Source organism: Pleurodeles waltl, chromosome 3_2 (genome assembly GCF_031143425.1).
Source record: "Pleurodeles waltl isolate 20211129_DDA chromosome 3_2, aPleWal1.hap1.20221129, whole genome shotgun sequence".
NCBI classification, from domain to species: Eukaryota; Metazoa; Chordata; class Amphibia; order Caudata; family Salamandridae; genus Pleurodeles; species Pleurodeles waltl.
Genome location: NC_090441.1, coordinates 33,555,585 through 33,577,296, shown reverse-complemented (window position 1 = coordinate 33,577,296; position 21,712 = coordinate 33,555,585). Strand labels below are relative to the sequence as shown.

The 21,712-nt window shown below is 44.7% G+C and overlaps 1 protein-coding gene across 3 annotated transcripts in view; it reads left to right on the top strand.

Moving 5' to 3' along the window:
• CAMKK1 (calcium/calmodulin dependent protein kinase kinase 1) overlaps positions 1-21,712 on the top strand; it is a 1,090,978-nt gene that overhangs the window by 776,897 nt on the left and 292,369 nt on the right. For all 3 annotated transcript variants that reach the window (XM_069226681.1, XM_069226682.1, XM_069226683.1), the window contains one exon: positions 13,384-13,583. In XM_069226681.1, coding sequence (XP_069082782.1) covers positions 13,384-13,583 — 200 coding nt within the window. The remainder of the gene's footprint in view (positions 1-13,383; positions 13,584-21,712) is intronic.

Below are 21,712 nucleotides of genomic sequence, written 5' to 3'. Positions count from 1 at the left end.
GACTTACCTTGTCCGGCGAGGATGTCACCCGGCAGGGAACGGGAAGGGGCACTGCTACCACCGGCAGAGCCCCACCTGCAGGACACCGCCAGTCTGTATTATTTGTCTTAATATGGCTGGCACAATCCCTTCGGTGGGGCGGTGCAGGTGGTAGCATCGCCCAGGCGCCTCCGACTGCCAGCATGGATGCTGTCGGATTTCCGCCCACAGTGTGGCAGAAATCTGGCAGTACCCATATTATGGCGGGCAGAAGACCGCCAGCACTGGCGTTCTCCTGGTGCCCGTGGTTTCAGCGGTCTTAAGGAAAGATCACTGAAGTCATAATGAAGGCCTATGTGATAAGAACAAATGGTTCATAGGAAAACACAGAAATGAGCATATTGTAATACCTCCTGTTTTTGACATGGTGCTTACAGTTGCAGGGGGGTGTAGATAGGGGTTAGTCTTTTTTAAGGGAAGAGTTTGAATGAAGGTAATTTGATTGATTCTTCTACCAACCCTAAGGGAGCCCACTGGTGTGGCATGTTGCTCTTGTAGGGTTTAGGCACTTACTGCTAACCTTCCAGAAATATATTTTAAAAGGCATATCCCAACGTAGTTGGGCTATATGAACATATCACAAGAATATTGCCTTCGGAATGATGAAGCATAATAAGGACGATTTCCATAATAAAGGCACTTTGAATTCTTCTGTATGAATTTGGCAAACATGGCAGGAATTTTCCCATAATCAACTATAGAATTATAGAAAGCTCAGAGGCCTTTGTTGCAAAATGAATCTTGCAGCTGTTCATTAGAATTAATCTTTAAATGTAGCCTAAAGCCTTAAGTAGGCACATTTGCAATAAACCAGCACATTTGTGATATTTTAAACAATTGATACTTGTTAGCGCAGTATTCTTATTTTGCAATGAAATTAAAGAAAACAAATTATTATAAGAACGCAGTAGGAATCCACTCTTTGCTTTTAAAAATGTGTAACTGCATTCTTCATCTGCTGAGTTTCCCAGTTTTCCAAACCATATCAAACCAATTTAGACACTCAAGTTTCACACTTCCCACCCATGCTACGTATATGCTCTGCTAGTATTTAATGACCCCCCCCCCCTCGAGGATAGTTTTACTTCCCAGTCTATATTGCCCTTAGTTTTGTTTCTTTAAAATGCTTCGGTAAAAACCCCTTTACATTCCCGTAGGAAAACTGAACAGCGCATGCCCTGGATATTTCATTTTTAACATGGCATAGTTCATAGAGCTCATTTGTGAACATTTTTTTTTTTTAGCGTACATGCTTGTTTTTGCAGTGTTTGCTGTCCCCATGCAGTCTCAGAATTCAGAAGAGTATGCAACTGAATAAATACAGGTATTCTCACAGGAGCTTACTTTGTAACACATCCCTCTTCGTTATTGCTAATTTCAGGGTTACCTGGGAAACGTATGGTGAGTACAACTTTGTAGTTTGTACAGAAGATGGCTGATTGTCAAAAGACCTTGGATATACGGACCTTGCGACGGTCCTTGTGAGTGCTAAATCTGAAGTCGCCAAAGTGCTTGGTGGTTCAAAAAATTGTTCATGCAAATCTCACATTGAGACCCCTTGGGAACTGCAAGATAAAGCGGAAGTACAGCATCAGCCTCCCTCCATTGTAAACCACATGGCACAGGAATACCAAAGGGGCATCCCTCTGCCCTTGCAATCCACAAATGCATGCAGAGATGTTTTTTGACTTTTTTCAGTTGCAAAGCTTGGAATGGTTAGCACATACCAAGTCCATGAGATAACCATTTGCACAGTGTAAGCTGTCAACATTTGCTAGCTTGCATTTTGCGTGTGCAAGCAGTGGACATTGGGTCGAGCAGACAGTGGTCCCATGGACCTCGACAAGATGTCCCCTGCCATGGACTGCTGCATATTCAACTTGAGGTCAGAATCCCATTCTGGCACCTAATGCAGCTTTGTGTCTCAATGTAGACACACTCCTATTTTGAATGCTGGGATGCGGGTCTACTGTTGCATGCAGGTCTCCATCCCAGCATTCTCAACAGGACTCCGTTATTACGGACAGATTTTCACTTTTTTACTGTTAATGAAGGAATGGAGGTTTACCACTTTGTATGTATGTTTGCAGTAATTGTAAGGCACTGAGAGAGCATAACTTGGCTGTGACATTGTGTTCTTCCAAAATGTGAACGAGGAAGAAATCAGCTTCATATATTACGTGTGTAAATTACTTTCACATAATGCAAATGCATATTAGTAAGGGGCACATATGATTAAAGCCCTATGAATGTTTCCATGTAAACCACATTTATTAATCCTTTTCGAAATAGCTTTGTGTTATAGTGCTGAGACATAATATTTTAATAATCATTTACATTCATTGCTTTATGAGAGAAACATGCATACTCATTTCAATCAAGTATGCATTTATGTCTGTATTAATTTGGCCGGAGTAAAGGCCTGAATTTCTTTTAATGGTTTAACTTTCCATGAGAAGCTTGTTTTGCTGCATTTTTCTTTGATCTGCAGGTGTGATAGTACCTAGTGAATGAGTTATTGTTATTGTGATAAAGGGTTCTGCAAGGATGTGTTATTAAGGACAGAAAGAGTGTTGACGATACCAAGGACAAGCACGTCTAGGATGAATGTGGCAGTTAAAATATGCAATTTATAACTTTGGTTTCCCATGGAAGGTTTTGGGGGTTTGTTTAGTTAGCTGAGGTTTCAGATTCCCTTTGCCCATGGATTAGAGCAGATCTATGAGAAGTATAGGCTTCTCGCTCTTAGCTAAATTCTGTCGCTATATGCTGCTCACATCTCTCTTGCCAGAACCTCTACAGAGGATTCTGTAGTGATGGCACTTTTGTTTCTAAAATCCTTTTGATATAGAATAGCCAGGAACATAGAATAGATGGTTAGGTGGGATGATTTGAGCCTGATTTAAAGGCATTTTCCTCATTTTCTGTATTTCTGCTATTGAAATATTTTTTCTTTTATATGTTGATCAAGTTGTATGTGGTGCGCCTCTTTGATTCGCTTTTGGTGATACTTTACATTTATGGAATGTTTTTGACATACTTTACATTTATGGAATGTTTTTGACACACTTGTATGTAAGTCTGACTTTGTAAAATACTTTGAAACTTCAAATGCATCTCTGAGGTCAAATGTGTGACCAAATGGGTTACACTAGAATTAATGTCTGAAATGTTATGTTGATCTCTTCACCCCACAGAACAGAGAGAAAAAGGTTCTTTGGACAGAGAATTGGCAATGGTGTAAACCGCCCTACTAGCACCCACCTAGCCAAAAGGTGCAATGTAAGATGTGTGCCACCTTGCATTTTAGAGTAGACACTAATTGTAGCAAAAACCAAAAGTTGCTCTCTGAGCAGCCATTTTTGAACACAAGGCCATAGGTGTAAGCTTAGATTGTTGCTGTTTTTCAGCTCACTAGCTTGTTTACAAGCACAATAAAATCACTCCTGCAGCCACCCCTTTGCAGAATACGTGTAGGTTGTGTCCTGGAAGAAAGATGAATTTAAGTGTAATGCTTTCTCTTTTCGGGAGCTGAACAGTTAAAGATTGTTAAGTGCTGTTATCAGATCGCATTTCATTTCCACACCCATGGTGTTTCTCTTAAGGAGCAGTTGTTTCGCGAGTGAGCACTGAGCAGGCAATCTTGGTCTCCTGCACAGGAAGGCTTGGCTGGCTTATGCTAAACGTCCTGTGACCTTAGCAGTCATACTGTTCACACTGTCCGAGGAGGGTTTTTCCGCAAAGGATTGGCAAAGGGCTGATCAGCTCCTTGTAATCAGTTTGCGACACTGATTCTCTCATTATAACATCCTCCTTAGCTCCACAGGGAGATATCGGGCCAGAATAATGATTGTCCGGGGAGCTCCCAGCAAGTTATTGGGGATTATAAAGTATAGTCCAAGAATAGGGAATAAATTATGGACCCAGGAATACTGGGTGCATTTGTGTTTGTATTTACCCCTTCAGGGGGAAATAATGGACCGAAATCTGCACAGACTTCCCACCCGCTTGGAACAGATGGTCAATGGAGCTGATGTTAAATGGTGCGAGAATTTGTTTGTGGGGTCTGTGCGGGTGGGCAGAGGTTTTTTTTGTATTTCAGCTGGGGGGAGCTTTGCCTACTCCTCCGTGCCGCTGTATGTGGGCGTTGGGTGCAGCAGCTCCCCTGGCCATTGTGGCACTGCATTCGACTCGAGGTTCGGTGTGCCCGGGCCCAGTATTATCGGGTCCACACTTGGTGGGCGCGATATTTCCTGGCCTGCCAAGACCAAAAAACTTTCAGATGCCTGCATCGCTGCTGGGGGCTGCTCTGGGCAACTCATAATGAGAGCCTGAGTGCCCACACTGAGAACAGTTATACTTGAGGGTGGGCGCATGCTATTCTCTAAATTATATTTCCATATCTATTGCGCAGTTAAACCTTTGTAGCGGTCTAGAGGCCCCACTTGGTTACAATGAAGCTATTTCAGTTAAGGGCTGGGACAGTCAGCTTCGTAGGTCAGTGGCGAGCCAGACAAACAGTGAGCTAAATGCTTTCGTGTGCACTTCGTTTGACCCTCACATCCGGTCGGCATGTGTAAAACATTCAAGTCTCGAGCCGGCAGCAAAGGAATACGTGAGCACAGGCACGTTCCATGTGACAGAAGCCTGCATAACGCACAAGGGAGTTGCATAATAACAGAGAACTGGAACGAAGGAGGTGAAATGCCACCGCATTATGTAAATTCCATTAACCAGATACAATAGCCAAATTATCCTGTTGGACCCAGGTGTGGTTTGTCGCCCCTCCTTTAAAACGAGACAGCTTATTGGTTAAATGTATTACTAAAAAGCACACCTGGACCATTAAACGTCAACACAGTAGATACTGTGATTTCACGAGGATGCCCTGATTCCCAGATAATTACAGGGTCTATTCGACTGGCCACACAATATACAGGCTTTTTCTAAAGTAAGCGTATATTTGAACGTCTTATGGAGGAAGCCTTTTTCTCCTCTGAAAGCAGCACAGGCGGGGTTTATTATCTGCAGTTGGTGACGTCTGCCTTAAAAAATACAATGCAAGGACGTCCGATTTTATAAATCAACATTTAAAATGCACATGGTCCTTTTTACCCTTTTCAACCAGTGTGTGAAAGATACAGATAACCCCCTACTGCTGTTTTCACAGTTTGTGTGAAAGATGCAGACGAGCTACTCTTTGCACATGCTCATATCAAATGTGGAACAAAACTGGCAAAGCCAATAGAGCTGCTTTGGGTTTTGAGTACTGACTAAAACTTAAAAAGAATTCCTGCTGCTGTGGAGAAACAAAAATGCAATTGCTTTCTGCGTACAGTGCATCTAAGGATTTATGTGAGATGATTCTGTGTACTTTTGAAATGTAAAACAGCTCCTCATGCATTTCATTGCGGTCACTCCACGAGAGGTGGAATGATGCACCAAACAGCCAATATCATGACGAGACAGCATGAAAGACAAGTACTCTTTTGGGTACTGCCAAAGCACACGCTATGTATACTTTAAAGAATTGTTTACAAAAGTCCTTCAAGATAGCTGCACTCTTACACCTAAACAAAACACAACAGCCATCTTAAGACTGGCAAACTGTTGCAAAGTCTTTTATTTATGGAAATCTTCTTTACAACCACAGATACAAGTGTTCCAGTCACAAGTCTGCTGACCACACATTACTAGAGCCAAACATTCAAATCCTCCCTGCAGCACTAGCAGATTGGCACTTTCAGGTATATACGCACAGTAATATACCTCACTATCTGATATGATGTGGAGCTTTCAAGCAGTTACAGGAAGGGTAAAATGGTATTCGTAAATTGCATTTTATAATACACTATTTCTTCCTCTGTTACAGTTCAATCTAACATGGTAAAGCTTTTCATTTTCACATTCATGCATTGTTTTATAATTGTATATTAAATAGTGCTTAATACCCCTGATGAGGCATTTATGTGCTTAACGCTGGACAGCACGCTCCTCCTGAACCCAAGGTTAGTGGTTAGTCCAGTGTTATTGGTTATTAGGACTAGTCTTGTACACTCAAGGAAACCATTCCATCCATTCATTCCAGTTTCTTTGTGGTAGATTAAAGTATTAGGCGGTAGGTGTGATCTTTAGTGGGGAAGGGGTATAAATCCACAGAGATTAAGGCAAACATGCATGTATCTTAAAGAAAGTCATGTTCAGAGAGAAGAGGCATGCACATGGGGGAAAGAGAGAACCGTACCGTAGATGTGAACATCAGAAGCTTTAAGCAAAGATCAGATTTTCATGCTGGATTTTATGAATATAGAGGGCATTTTCTGACATCGTATGCAAGTTGAGGATGTAGGACTGTAGAAATAAACAACATTATTAGCATGTGAAGACTGTGCAATGTTAGGTACTGTGACAGATGCAATGCTAGGGTGAACAGTCTGCCCGCTGCTGGGTTACCACTACCCCACCGGTTCAGCAGAAGAGCTGATCAGCTCAGGAGATGGAAGTTTAAAATAATGGCTGGATGCAAACAGTGGAAGGCGATTCTCCACGTGCTAGAGCAGGTGTCTTCTGTTGTTGATGGGTGAGTTTAACCATATAGGCAATAATGGTTATCAAAACGCAAACTTCAAATGGCAGACTGCCCATTTATTCTATCAGGCATTTCCCTTTCGGTGTGGAGCCTTTGGAGGTTGTTTTTCTGTTTTTTAAGACGGGCGGCTGCTGCTGGCACCTCTGCTATTTTCACCAGTTAACCTAGGTTAATTACAGCTGACACCACAGGTGCTTTAGAAAAGAGAGGGAAAAAAGAGAGGAAAGGCAAAGAAAGAGAGAGAGATGGAGAAGTAAGTGGGACTGGTTTGAACATTTTTGCCACTGCTGCTTTTCGTTCCTAGTCCCACCATGCAATTTTCAACTAAAGAAATAGTATTTCAGGTTGGTATTTTTGTGCAGTTACCATTTTGAAAGCGAAGTCATTAAGGCCCTCATTGCGAGTCTGGGGGTCACTAGACTGCCAGACTCACGGTGGCGGCCCAGACGGCCGCTGCTGTTGCGGTCCAACTGCCACCTTACGACCCTGGTGGTCATGCCACCAGGGTACCGCCATCTCCACTGGGACCAGTGCAGGTCGCAATCAGCCAGGGCGGGCCATGCCATGAAAAGGTTGGCGGAGAACAGGTGCAAGGGACCACACAGGGTCCCTTCCACTGCCAATGCACTTGACATTGGCATTGCAGGGGGCCTCTGCCCAGCACCCTCACAATGCTCACTGTCTGTTGTGCAGACAGTGAGCATTGTGAGGGTGCTGGTACCCCCTGCAGCCGGCAGCATTGCCAACAATGCTGCCGCCGATTTTCCATTGGGATGTCAGCCCAGTCATAATGGGTCTGGCGGGGAGGCAGCTAGTAAGGCGGCAACCTCCCTGTCCGAAGTTCGACAGATAGGTCTTACCATCTGCCGAACTTGTAATGAGGCCCCATGCCTTTTGAGCCATTCAGAGAACAACAGTTATTAAAACATCACCAGGGACTTCAGCTGTTATCAAGTATGCAATTAAATACATACCTACTAATCTAAAGTATGAATTGTAAGTGTAAGGGCTAATGGAAAAGGAGAAACCCATCAAAGTGTCAACCATGATTCCAGACATAGCCTATCCTTTGCTTTGGGAAGAGTGGCTTGCGGTAACAAAAACACCGTTAGGGCTATTCACAAAGAAAACCTACATTTGTGAGTAAGTTACAAATGTAAGTTTACTCTTATACTTGTGATTAACTTTACTACTTTTGGATCTTCACCATTTATAAATCCTGTTCACAACTTTCATTATGCAGTATGTTTAGTAGTTCTGTAATGGTACTACCAAATGCTATTCACAAACCTAAGCGTATAAATCTCCACTTCCACTTCTCCAATCTTTTCTGTGGGGAGATCCTCACACATGTAATTTTACAACTTAGTAGTAAAATGTGAGAGGAGCCACGGGGAGTGGTTGAGAAATGGGACTTTCTTACTTCAAAATAGGTAGGGGTTAGGGAGGAGTAAGTAGGGATTGTGGGAGGTTTAGGGAGTGGTTTAGGGACGAACATGCATCTGCCCACAAAAAAGTAAGCCCATTGCTATTCACAAGCTGCACTTCTATTGTTACTACTGCCAAAAAGGTCCTACAACAGTAGCAAATGGACTTCAGCACAGAGCTGGAGTGTTGTGGTACTCATTGTCACTCACGGGTACCGCAAAACCCTCTAATTGAAAATAACAGTTGTAGGGGTTTAAATTAAAACGCCGTAGGAAATAATATTAAATTAAATAATTTAAGTTGGCAGCCTCGTTTCGAATAGAAGGGATACAATCTGGTCTACTGATAGGGGGTCACCATCATATAATTTCACTATATGCAGGCGATCTGCTACTATACCTGGAAAACAATGAAAGGGGAGTAAAAGATGCTGTTGCAAGACTGGGAGAGTTTGGGAAGATATCAGGTTTGCGACTGAATCGCGCAAAGATCTGCATTTTCCTCTGCGTGAAGGATACTCACCCCCTACATCCCCTTACTTTGGGAATCAGTTGGGAGACCTCCTCCTTTCGATACCTTGGTATTCAAATTTATCACACCTTAGAAGATATATATGAGGGTAATCTGGGTAAAGCATATCGTTCTGTGAAAAGCAATGTCATCTTTTGGAGCTCCCTAAAACTGTCCCTGATGGCTCCCATAGCGATAACAAAGATGGTGGTATTGCCCCGCCTACTTTATCTGTTTTCAAATACACTGATTACTGTTCCAGTGGGATGGTTTCGTCGGGTAGATGCATTCGTTTGTGACCTTGTAATGGATGGAAATAGACACAGTATCCCTTGCCACCCTGAAACATCCCCCAACAGAAGGAGGACTGGGAGTACCCAGTTATGGGTTGCATTATTTAGCCGCCCAACTACAATGGATGGTAGGGACTCAGCAGGGAGGGTTGGAAGGACTAGGTTTGTCCCCCTACCAAAATAGGCTGCTGCCGCCATTGTTGAGAGCAGACGTACCAATCCCACACCTAATGATACTGGTGAAGGTGGCACTATACTCCTGGAAAAGGAGTCAGGTGATGGCTTGTAGACCAGTGGGTTATGCGCTAGGGCTTCCTGTAGTAGGTCTCTCACATGGCTCGCCAGTTCCGTATTTTACAACAGCGGGACTCTGGAGTTGGTCGGCAGTGGGTCTGGAGACTGATGGCTTTCAAGAAGGTGGGCTTATTCCATTGAGCGATCTCGTTGACACTCAAGGCCTGCCAGACTCCCAGTTTTTGTCCTACAAGGCTGTAACTCATGCCTTTGCAGACTTATGGTTGTGTGATCGTCCAGAGCCCCCTACACATAGAGTGCTTCAGTTTAGTCTTTCATTGGGGTCAACTAGGAGGGTGATTACCTGGTTATATAGAGCTATGAGTGACATGGAGCGTATGCCTTTAAAGAGACTGAGAGAAATGTGGGAAGGGATATTAGGGAAAGATACCGGATAAAGAGTGGGCCAGGATGCTGTCCTACCGAAGGAGTGTCTCCCGTAACACTAGACTTTAGTATGTTCAATTTAACTTCCTACACATGACCTACCTGACGCCATATAGGTTACAAGTGATATAAGGTGGGGAGGCCCAGAGGTGCCCTAGATGTGGCCTGACTGACATGAATTCTGCCACATGATGTGGAAGTGCCCTTTGTTACAGGTCTACTGGAAGGCAATAATAAACAAACTACATCACACACTTGGTCGCATGCTCCCCTGTACCTTGGAGATCTATCTATTGGGGAAGTTAATCAGGACTACAAAAGGCAGGGTTGGATCCTGATTCCTAGATCTAGCAGTAGCTTTGGCCAAGAGACATATCACAATGGCCCGGAAATTGGCCAGAGGTCCCAGTTTCATTGCATGTGATAAAGATCTAACGAAGTGGGCAGGAGCTGAAGGGCAGGCACTTAGGAAGGAGGCTGCTAGGGGGATTAGGAGGCGCCCTATGGTACATCTTTGGGATGAGATAACGGACAGGTGGCTGAACCCAGCTGTAGGGACTGAATCTGACATGGGGGAAAGCTCCGACTAGAGACATGAGACACAAGATGTAAAGAAATATAATACTGGCTGAGGAACACATATATCAGATGAGGGATAAACCAGGACCGGAGAGAGGTGGAACAGAGAATATAAGTAAAGATGGCTGCCGATGAGAGACCTGTTACGGTGGTCATCATGGACCCTGGGCTACTGAGCAAGGGCTCTTTAGCAAGTCTCTCTTTTTATTTTTTTTATTTTTTAAGGAATGGAACTAACAAATTCACTGTGGTGGCCTGACCAACAGGAATAAGTAGAATGACTGCCCCCCCCCCCCCCTCCTTAGGCCTCTTAGCTGAAACCTACAGAAGAATAGACGGACCTAACAATTCCTACCTGCCTTAACAACATTTTTGTTTCACTTTTTTTTTTTTCTGTTTGATTCAAGTTTGTTCAAATAGTTGATGATTAAATACGGAGGCTATGAGGTTTTCATAGCAATACTACATAAACTGGTATTGATGCTGTACATTGACAATGCTCCAGAACTAATGCCCAAGAAAGATTGGACATTTTTGTGACAACAGCAGGAGATGAGTTTAATATAGGCAAGAAACAGCTTTTTTGATGTTTTACATGCTTAATCTACAACTGAAAAGATGTAAGGCCGAGATGTTTAAATGAAAACAAAAAAGTGCCAATAAAGAGATTTAGAAAACAAATTAAATTATTTAAGTTGTTTAAAATAGCTAAAAATATAAATATGTTTATAATAATTGTAATTTATTGTAACAAAATTATCTAAAAGCAAAACATACTTTTATTTTATTTTAATACATTTTAATACGTTGTTTTAATCTAAAAAATAAGACGTTGGTGATCATTATGACTTCCTTGAAGACCGCCAAAGCCACGGGCGCCTGTGCTTGGCGGTCTTCCGCCCACCATATTACCAGTACTGCTGGATTTCTGCCACACTTTGGATGGAAATCCAGCAGTAGTCGTGCTGGCGTGCAGAGGCGCTGTGGCGGTTCCACCATCAGCCCCGCCCCGCCAGAAGGACACCGCCATATTATGTGCAATAATATGGTGTGGCGGTGTCCTGATGGAGGGGCGCTGCTGGAGGTGGAAGCGCCCCATCCCATTCCCTGCCGACCGACCACCTCTCCGGACCAAGTATTAGATTGTGCAACTGGGGTGGGGGGGTGGGAGGTGATGTGTGTGTGTGTGTCAGTGTGTGTTGCCTGCATGTGTGCATGAATGTGTGAATGCATGGTGGTATGCGTGTCTGAATGTAGAAGTGAGTGCGCGTATGCTTGTAAGTGTTATGCATGTGTGTATGCGAGTATGAGTGCTGTGGTGAATGCGTATTTGGATGGGTGTGAGTATGCATGTTTGGGGGGTGTGAGTATGCATGTTTGGATGGGTGTGAGTATGCATGTTTGGATGGGTGTGTGCATGCGTGGTTGTATGGATGCGTGTGAGTGAATGCATGTCTGTAAGTGTAGGTGAATGAGTGTATGCATGGTGCATGTGGATGTCTGTGTGCATGTGCATGTATGCAGGGAGGGGCGAGGGGGTGCTGTACCTGGAAGGGGATGGGGAGGGCGGGACTCTGTGCCTGGAGGGAGGGTGGGGGAGTTTAGTGCTTGTGGAGGGGGGGGAGTTGTCTACCGGTGAAAGGGAAGAAATTCCCTGTCACCGGTAGCCTTTCCACCAGGGTTCTCGTGGTGGTGCTTCTGCAGCAGAAACCCTGGTGGAAAGGTGGCTCCTAACACCACCGGTGGTCTTCTGTGGACCACCGGGTCGGAGATGCTCATCTCCGGCCCAGCGGCTCCGACCACCCTGGCGGTATGAGTGTAGATGTGGCGGGTTGGCAGAGGCCAAACTGCCACACTCATAATGTGGCGGTCTTCACCGCCAGTCTGTTGGCGGTGAAACTGCCACCTTGGCCGTGGCGGTCATGAGACTGCCAGGGTCATAATAACCACCATAATGTTCACTTTTATTAAAATATAATTACATTACTTTTAAATCTGTACATCACTTTTAATCATTACTAATGCATGAAACATATTTTTCACTTTAGGTGGGAAATGTAAATTACTTTTATATATTAATTTGAAAAGTAGAAGAAATATGTAAAAGTAAAAACGTTTATTAAAGTTGAAAAAAATATTATATTTTAACTATTAATATAATTTATTATTTATTTATTTTAGCTGTAGAAAAAATAAAGAAATGCCTAAGCACAAATAACTTAATTGTCTTTTAAAATTTTAATATTTTGAATAAATTAAATGAAAATTATTTTCCAGGAGTACATTTAATAAAATCACACCTAAAGTAAAAATGTGACAGTTTTATTATGTTAGAAAAATTATTTAAAATTATGTATAGAATTAATTGAAAGTAATGTAACTATATTTTAATGCAGACTAATGTGTATGATTTGTTAAACTCAGAGTTTCTTCAACTAATTAAATTTAATGTATGTAGACATTTTAAGTATGAAATTACATTTATTTATATTTTTAACCAGTTTAAATAATTTCATTTAATTTACCATTATTTGCCATGGGTTTTTGCTCCATTATTTTTCTATGAAGGGCATTGCAGTACCAGTGGTTGGCCATGTGTGGGGCTGGACTTACCCCAGCTCTGAGCTGGAGTACATGTATTATTGTTTTGGGTCCTTTTTGGATGTTGTAACTTTAGAAGTGCAGGTTGTGAATAGCAATGGACATATGCTTTTGTGGGTGGGGGCATGTCCCTTTCCAATTCCCTCCTAAGCCCTTCCTATACCCCTCCTTATTACTAAACCGATCTCATTCTGTAATAAGAGCGCCTCTCTTTCTAGCCATCCCGGGCCTCATGTAGAGAACTTACATGCGTGAGGATCTTCTCATAGAAAATATAGGAGAGGTGAAGGTGGAGATTTACCCTCTTAGGTTTGTGAATGGCATTTTGGTATACTTAAGTAGTACCACTGTAGTAATACTATATGCACTACACAATGCAATTTGCGAATCAGGCCCAGTATTTATTAGGCAAACCTTTTTTTAAGATGGAGTATGATTGGAATCAATTTGTGAATTTCATTCATGCTATGAGAGAATATTACTTGTTGATGTTCATTTCACATTTATTTTAGAGCAGTCTTTCATATTTAGCAGGTTTGGTTGGATAAATGTTAAACATGCAACTCCTCTCATTAGAATGTGTAGAAATATAGACAGGAAATGTGAGGTGGCCTTCTCCTAGTGATGTATTTATACATGTAAATCTTGTTTTCCTTTTCACAGTACATTACCAGAAGATTATTCACCGTGATATCAAACCTTCAAACCTTCTCTTAGGAGATGATGGTCACATCAAAATTGCTGATTTCGGAGTCAGTAATCAGTTTGAAGGGAATGATGCATTGCTTTCAAGTACTGCTGGAACACCAGCGTTTATGGCACCAGAAGCCATTTCAGATACTGGTCAAAGGTTCAGCGGAAAGGTGAGTATGGAACTTTGAGTGCAAGAAGATGATGGAAAGCAAGGCAGTGTGCATTACGAGAACCTAGTGTGTTTCTGGAAGGGAGAAATACTTGAGTGCAAATGTGTTTGTGTGCCTGGACCAGTCCCTTTAGAATGTTTGTGTACTTAAGATATTTACACTGCTCCTCTAAGTTATTACAATACTAAATATGCACTCCATTGAAATCAGTGACCATTCCTCATATCTGCTGGGATGCAGCGTCTCAAAGGTAGGTATGTGTTTGAATATATGGCATGTGGCGATTACCTTATTCCTGAATTAGGATGGACCTGTTTCTTTATGTGGCATAACATCTCTCCCTTTATTTTACCTCCTTTTACACAATGTACAATTCCAGCCGGTTGGCTGTTGTATTCATGGACTCTTTGCATTGGCTTTTTTTCGGAACCATCAACAGTGTGTGCAATGAGCAAACACCATAGCCTTAGCTCAAGCTGCAACAAATGTTGGTGCTTGCCATCCTTTATACTCAATGTGATACAGCATTGTCCGGCTAGGATTAAGTTAAGACGTTTACAAGTTGTCCATGAAGATGCTGAGCTCACCCTTGCAAATGACAGCATTATTGTGTTCTTTCTGTTGAGGTTTGAGTGGCTGTAAGTTTGTGCACAGTTATGTTATGATACTCTCTTGTGTGGAAATTAAAGCAAGAAGTTGTGTATTTAAAATATATGTACATTTAAGTTTACTATTAGCAATTCTGGATGTAATTGCGATTTTATGTGGGAATTCACTTTACATTTGGAAGCGTTGCCGGTTAGCTAGTGGCTCTATATTCAAAATACTTCAGCAGCATCACCTGTCCTTAGGCTGCAAGCAGCCGTAGTTAGGCTAAATTAAGTCTGTTATGATAATGGGATACACGCATTTTCTAATCACTACCTGCCTGCATGAATGGTTATTTGCAGGAAAGGTCACCCTGTCCATGAGTTCTGTGCCGGGGAAGAGATAATTTGAAAAGGTTTGTTTACAATTACAATTGCATTACATTGATCTGTGCTGCCAATGATTTCTCATGGGGCCCCTTCACATAAGCCTTGCAGATAGAGTAGCGCTCGGGTTTCTACTGCTATCACGGCCTTTCATAGCAAACAATCACCAGACTAAATAGCAGGAACTAAAATATTTAAGTATTTTGTAAACAACTAATGTACATTGCTCATTAGATTTTTTTTTAATTGTCATTTGCAGCTGTACAAAGAAGTAAAGTTGCCCACAAGTTCATTTTAAAACAAAATCTAAGCTTAATTTGTAAATTTGTCATATATCAGCCTTATCAAATATGATCCTATCATTTATTGTTCCTGTAATACCATTTAAAATGAAATCGCAGTATAGTTACTTTGTCAAATTATTTTTACTTGCATTAAAACATAAATTATTCATTTATTAAGAAGAACACTAGCATAAATATTGGGGCAAAATAGATTTTATTTGACATTCTATTAATAAAAAAACACTGGTGAACGGCTTAATGTTCGTCTCAGCTATGAACAATTTAAATTCTCTCAAATACCTGCAACATGCATACAACGTTTTTTTTACCTCCAAACATAAAAGAGTATAATTTGGCATGCCCAGTACTCTTGCACTCTGAATTTCTACTTTCGTGAAGACGCAACACTTGCAAGGTTTTGCACCTTGTGTGCTCTCTGCTATAATGACCATTAGGGGAATCAATTTTCCGATCTCCTCTATTTATTGCTTGTAAAGGGGTGAAGCCTTAGTAGAAATAAACTATTTCTGTGCTGACATTCCTTCGTTTGGGAATTTGACTTTGAGATGACATCTGCTTCCAACTTGTTTTAGTCCATTTATGTTTTTACCACATAGCACCCTGAAGTAATTCACAAACTAGAAGCCCCAAAGTAAGGCTAGATCAAAACAGTAAGGTACAAATTGCCTTCATAAAACAAGGGAACATTTAAGCTTTCAAAAAGCTTGTTAGTATTCTCGTCAAAGCAAATCAGTGATTTATGGGAAAATAGTGCTTGCGCTAGTCTGAAATATTCAAAGACGAAAGAATGAGTAGAATTTCCTTGAACGGGACATTTTTCGATTCTACGGCCAAGATAGAAACAAAATACCATTTACTTTACTTTGAAAATATGGACCAGTTTGACTAATAAGAACAAACCTGACACAGTTAAAAATAAAGGCAAGGGGGCGTGGTCTGGCCACAGAAGCTGATTGCCACCTGATCCTGATCCCAGAGCTCCACGTGGCGGCGGGCCCTGGATGGTGGTAAGGGTACCTGGGGAGCAGCGGATACCTGCTGCTACGGTCAGGGCGACCCCGCAAACGGCGCAACACGTTCAGGTGGCCTGGGGGGGGCCCTTCCACAGAAGTCTGTTTTCCCCAAGGCCGCGCAGGTGAGGCCTGGCTGAACAGAGCGAGGCAGATTACATCTCCCCTCCCCCACCAGGGACCAACATCACCTCCACATGGCAATCCAGGTGCACAGAACAGGCCGTAAATAGACCAGCACCTATTGCAACCATAGAAGGACCAAGGCTTACCATGGGGAGGCATCAGGAGTTACCGCTATGCCAGTGCCTGAATCCTCTCCCCATCTCCTGAAAAAGCCACTTGTCAGGCTTCGTAGAGGGGTGGTGATCCTCTGTCTGTAAAAGAGTGACAAGGCCAGATCACCGCCAGAACACACGGGGGGCCCATCCGAGGCCAGAGACCCAGGGCGGACCGTAGTGGCACCCCTCTCCCATCCTCCTGTACATTGGGCGATGAACAGGTAGGCAGAGGCAGGAAGGCTGACACACCCCTGAAGGAAGAACTTGGCCCCCACCTGGGTTACCAGGTAGACGAGGACGGAACCAGGTCGTGCACAGTGAACGCGCTCCCACTAACCAGACTCTTGCGGAGGCTGAGAACTAGGGGTCTCACCCCCCCTGCTCCTATGCTGTACTTTAGCCCACTTATCTGCCAGAAACATAGCTCCTCGAAAGCGACCTCACGAAGCTGAACCTAGAGGCAAGGTTTGGAGATGCCTAATGACAAATCTGCCTGTAAATCCACCAGTAAGCCAGCCTGGCAACTTCTCTTCTCTGAGGCCCTCCATCACCCATGCTCAATGTCCTCCGCCAAGGGACCTCAACAGACGGAACCATCTACCACTTCAGGTAGCCGAGCGCAGGACACCGCTGTGAGCTGTATACTCCAGGAAATCATGGCTGTGGGTCGCAGACTGGAAGGAATGGACTCTACTATCTGTACGCTGAGACCAAATCCATACATTTGAATATTGGGGGCTTTCAGGCCCGGGTGACGGGGCTAGAACAAAGCATGACAATGATAGAGGACCACCTTGATACCACACCGAAATGGGATCAAGAGCTCCTTTACTTACGTATTAAGCTCATTGACCTAGAGAACAGGAGCTGCTAAGACAACGTCCGTTTCTTCGGTTTTTCCGAACAATTGGAAGGGTCGGATGTCCAAGACTTGCTCCGGACTACCCTCCCCACAATTCCAGTCGTAACTTTTGATCCTCTCATTGGAATTTCTGAGGGCACATCGTCTGGGACCTCGACGTCAGGATGGAGCAACTCGGCCTCGCTCGATAATTGCTTGTCTACTGCGACATGGGCAGGCCGGTCAACTCATCTTGGCAGCTCGCTCCCATTGCCCAATCCGAGCAGAGGGCTACGAGGTCCGGATTGCTGTGGACTTTTCATAAGAGACCAGCCACCGCCTCAAAGCATTTCTGGGACTTTGACCTCAACTCCGCCAAATGAATGTGAAATATGGGTTGTTTGAACCAGTGAGAATGTGGATCACTTAGAATGGCATGTCAAAACACTTCTATGACCCAGAAGGCCTATGACACTGCCTGCATGGATTGACAATCCAAGCTATGGACACAACACCTCCAGACAGACCCTCAGGGCAGCCCACCGGCCCCCCGGGCACAACACCCTTACCTACCTCTGGGGGAAGACAGACCCAACGCAATGGTGACTCATACCAGAGGGGAAGGGACCGGGAGAGACTTTCGAGGCCTTATGGGGATAGAGACCTGGCACTCCAGGCAGTGATGCAACATACGCAGCAACAGGATAGAGATAAGTCCTGTTCCCCTCTGAAACCTCTACATGTTTCTAATTGACATCTGAATGGGAGAGTGGGTCCTTCCTGCCCATGGGGATAAGACTGTACTGAGAAGTATGGCCCTCTGCTCCGATGGACAGCTGAGTATTCTATTGCATGCTTTTATGAATTAGGGCCTAGTTATGCTGAAGTTAGGTCAGAAATGTAGATCAATGGATGGCAACCAAGAGCCATGATTTCTGTTGCTCTGTTCTATTACTGTTCTGGCTCTCTTTGTCCTCTCTTTTTCTCTTTCATACCTCTCGGCCATGTGGCGCTCTGCACTAGTCATAATGAGCACACAGTACAGTTCCACAAGATGCATGGAGCTGTGGTTGCTGTTGTATAACATGCCATTATTCGTCTGATGTGAGCCATTAAAGCCCTGTAACTCATACTTTATGTGGTTTTATGATGTATTAGTGTTCAACCCATTCCCTGGGGGTGTATTGCCAAACTGTGCACTGCTGTTTACTGTTTATTGCTAATGCAGCTGGCCATCATGATACCAAGGTTGCTCTTACTGCCTATATAGCTGCCTACGTGCCCTTCCCCGCCTGCGCGGCAGGGTGCTCAGAAGATCTGCATCCACACTATGTAGCGGTGACCCAGTCACCCCCCCACCTTTTTCCCCCTGCGAATCTGTGAAAATAGGCCTGATCTCATCAGGCGTTTGATGATCACCGTTATACTGCCCTCCTATCCCCACGAATCTCCCCCATGGCCATTACGTGACTCGCCCTGATCGCCCCTTGTGCCCTGCCCCCCTGCCGGGCCATTCAGCTGCGCTGGCCACACAGGTTTAGACCCGTGGTCTACAGGTCCTACCTGGGGGGTACATCCCTATCCACAGTCGGAACCCTTTTTCTCCTCCCTCTTGGCTTCATAACCTACCCTTCTTTCCTCTTCCTTTCCTCCTTTCCTTCCCACCTGTTTTATATGACCTTCTGCTTTCCTCCACTCCCACTTACTACAGTCACCCGAGGCGGGCACCCAGCGTCCCCCATCCTCTTCCCTTCCCCTTCTCTGACCAAGTAACGAGAAAGTCTAACATCTCGTTCCGGCAGTCAGTCCTATCCCTCCTCCAAAAACACCCTATCCCTGTCTCAACCAGTTCCTCCCTCCCCTTCTAGCCTACCCCACACTCCCACCACTGCCATGGCCGGCCAGACCCCTCTCTCCACCCACCCACTCAAGGTCCTGTCCTGGAATGTCAGCGGCCTGAGCCATTACGTGAAATCTAAGAAAGTACTCTCGTACCTCCAGTCAAAAGGGACTGACGTGGCTCCATGAGACGCATCTTGACACTACTGACTTCAGTAAATTACGCCAGGACTGGTAAGTGTAAATGTTTTTCAGTTGCTGCCCAAAGCGGCGAACAGAGGGAGGTGGAACGCCCTGGAAATATGGAGTGGCAATTGTGCTTCGCAGGACTCTGCCCGTAACGGTGACCAAAACATGGTCTGGTCCAGAGGGCAGGTACGTGTTCGCCAAACTGAAGGTCGGGGATTTCATGCTATGCGTCGGTTCGGTCTACGCACCTATAGGCTCCAAATACTTGTTCTTCCTCCAGACCAACTGCCTACTCACCGAGATCAAAGAATCTCGCTACATCATAGGAGGTGACTGGAATTTAGCCTGCAATGCAGTGCTCAACAGCACTGGTCCCGTAGATGTTAGCAACAACCAGAACAAGGCAATACTAACGGACGTTGCCTCATATCATGGGCTGGTGGACCACTGGAGGCTTACGCACCTGGCAGATAGAGAATACTCATTCCTATCGCAGGTACACAGAACACAGTCACGATTGGACTATTTTCTGGTGAGACAATACATAGTGGCCCAGGCTCGCAAATCTTGAATTCTAGAGTGTGCCCTCTTGGTCCACTCCCCAATCCTGCTGACTATTGATACAGGCCTGGTAACACAGTGCTGTAAACCCTGGAGCGGTACACCGCTACCGCACACTTCAGTGTAAAGTACAATTGGGGGCCCATGTTTCCCCCTCAATGCGAGATAATAAGGGTACAGTCTTGTCCCAAAGGGTATTGTGGGCGGCCGTGAAGGCAACCACCCGAGGGCAAATGATGCGAGACACTGCACAGTCCAACAAGGAAAGGTTAGCTTGCCACATAAAACTGGAGGGCAACATTGTACACCTCACCCAACAATACACAACCCAACCCTCATTACCTACACACCAGCACCTAGAATGAGCCCTAGTGGCCCGTAATGAACTGTATACATCTTGTGCCGAATATGCATTGTAACGCCTGCAGAGGCGTCATTATGACCAGGGGGAAAAAGCTGGCAGGCTCTTAGCAGCCCAGCTTTATCAGAGGGAAGCTGCACAGGTCGTCCCTGCCATCTTGTTCTCCAAGGGCGAGCTGTTGACCCAACTATTGTCAACGAGTTTGCAGCATTCTGTCACCATTTGTATACCCCAGAAGCAATGGCTAGTCCCACTCAAGTGGAGGTCTTCCTAGAAAGGTTCCGTCTCCCACACCTGCGAAGGAGGGTCAAGTCCTATTGGATGGGGAAATTAGCAAGACTGAAATAGCACAGGCCAAAGCTAATCTCCCATGTCATAAATCGCTGGGGGAGTACGGCTTCCCCATGGAATTCTACAAATGGGCTGGTGAGGAAGCAGCAGACTCCTTATACGACGCCTTTCATGAAACTGACCGAGAAGGAATGCTGGGCTCCATCTCAAACAGAGCAGTGATTGCGGTTTTGTCCAAACCTGCGCGAGACCCCCTTCTTTGTGGTAGCTGTCGCTCTGTTTCTCTCTTGAACGGGAATAACAAACTACTTGCCAGCATCCTGGCGGCCCGACTACATAAGGTTATCCCATCCCTAATACATCACACTCAGGTGGGGTTCATCCCAGGTCGCACCTCTAGAAACCACCTCCCCACCCTCTCACACGCCATAGTGGAGGCCAGAAACATGGCAGACGAAGCCCTAGCACTGTCCCTCAACGCTGAAAAAGAGTTTGACTGTATTGAATGGAACTATCTATTCGCATCTATGTGGAAATTCGGCCTGGGCAACCAATTTATCGCAAAAGTACGGCTGCTGTATCATTGTCCAACAGCGCAGATCAACTGTGGTGGGTTTAGATCGGATCCCTTTCCAATACGCAGTGACGAGACAAGGTTTCCCCCTCTCTGTGCTTCTATTTTTACTGGCCATGGACCGCTAGCGGCCACAATTCGAAAATCTTCTCAATTTACAAACTTTGCGGTGGGGGTGTGTCTAAACTCTACCTCCATGCAGATGATATATTGCTCACTCTGATGGACCTGGGCCGTTCCCTTTGGCCCTATTGGAGATTCTTGACAGCTTTGCGACCCTTTCCGCGTATTGGGACAAGGCAAAGCGCTGCCCCTCTCCAATAACAGCAGGCGGCAATCCACAACTTACCCATCCGCTGGACACCGCTTCACCTCAAATACCTGGGAATCCTCTTTAATCAAGGACTGGAGCTCATAGTAGCAGACAACTTAGACCCACTCATCACTTGCATGACTACAGATTTCGAAAAATGGTCTCATTTGGGCCTTTCCATGTGGGGGAGAGTACAGGTGATGAGAATTCTTACACTGCTGTGCTATACCTATGTGCTAGGCATGCTACCCATACAGGTGCCTCTCTCATCCCTCAGACAGATCGACAATGCAATCAGAGGCTTCGTGTGGGGCTCCTCCCGCCCGCTTATTGTCAGCCAAACCAGTGCCGCACCAGTCTCATGGAGGCATGGGGCTTCGGTCGATAGAACACTATGCCATAGCTCTACATATTTCTCAGTTAGCTTATATGCTACCCGAAGTAACGGATCCAGCGCACTGGGTCATTATGGAACGTATGTTGTTGTCAAGTCAGGGCGGATTTAGTGTTGTGTACAAAACAGGCCCCCCTCAGTCAGGTCCCGGTAACCTGATGCTGAGGGAGATGCATGCGGCCTGGAGTAGGGTACA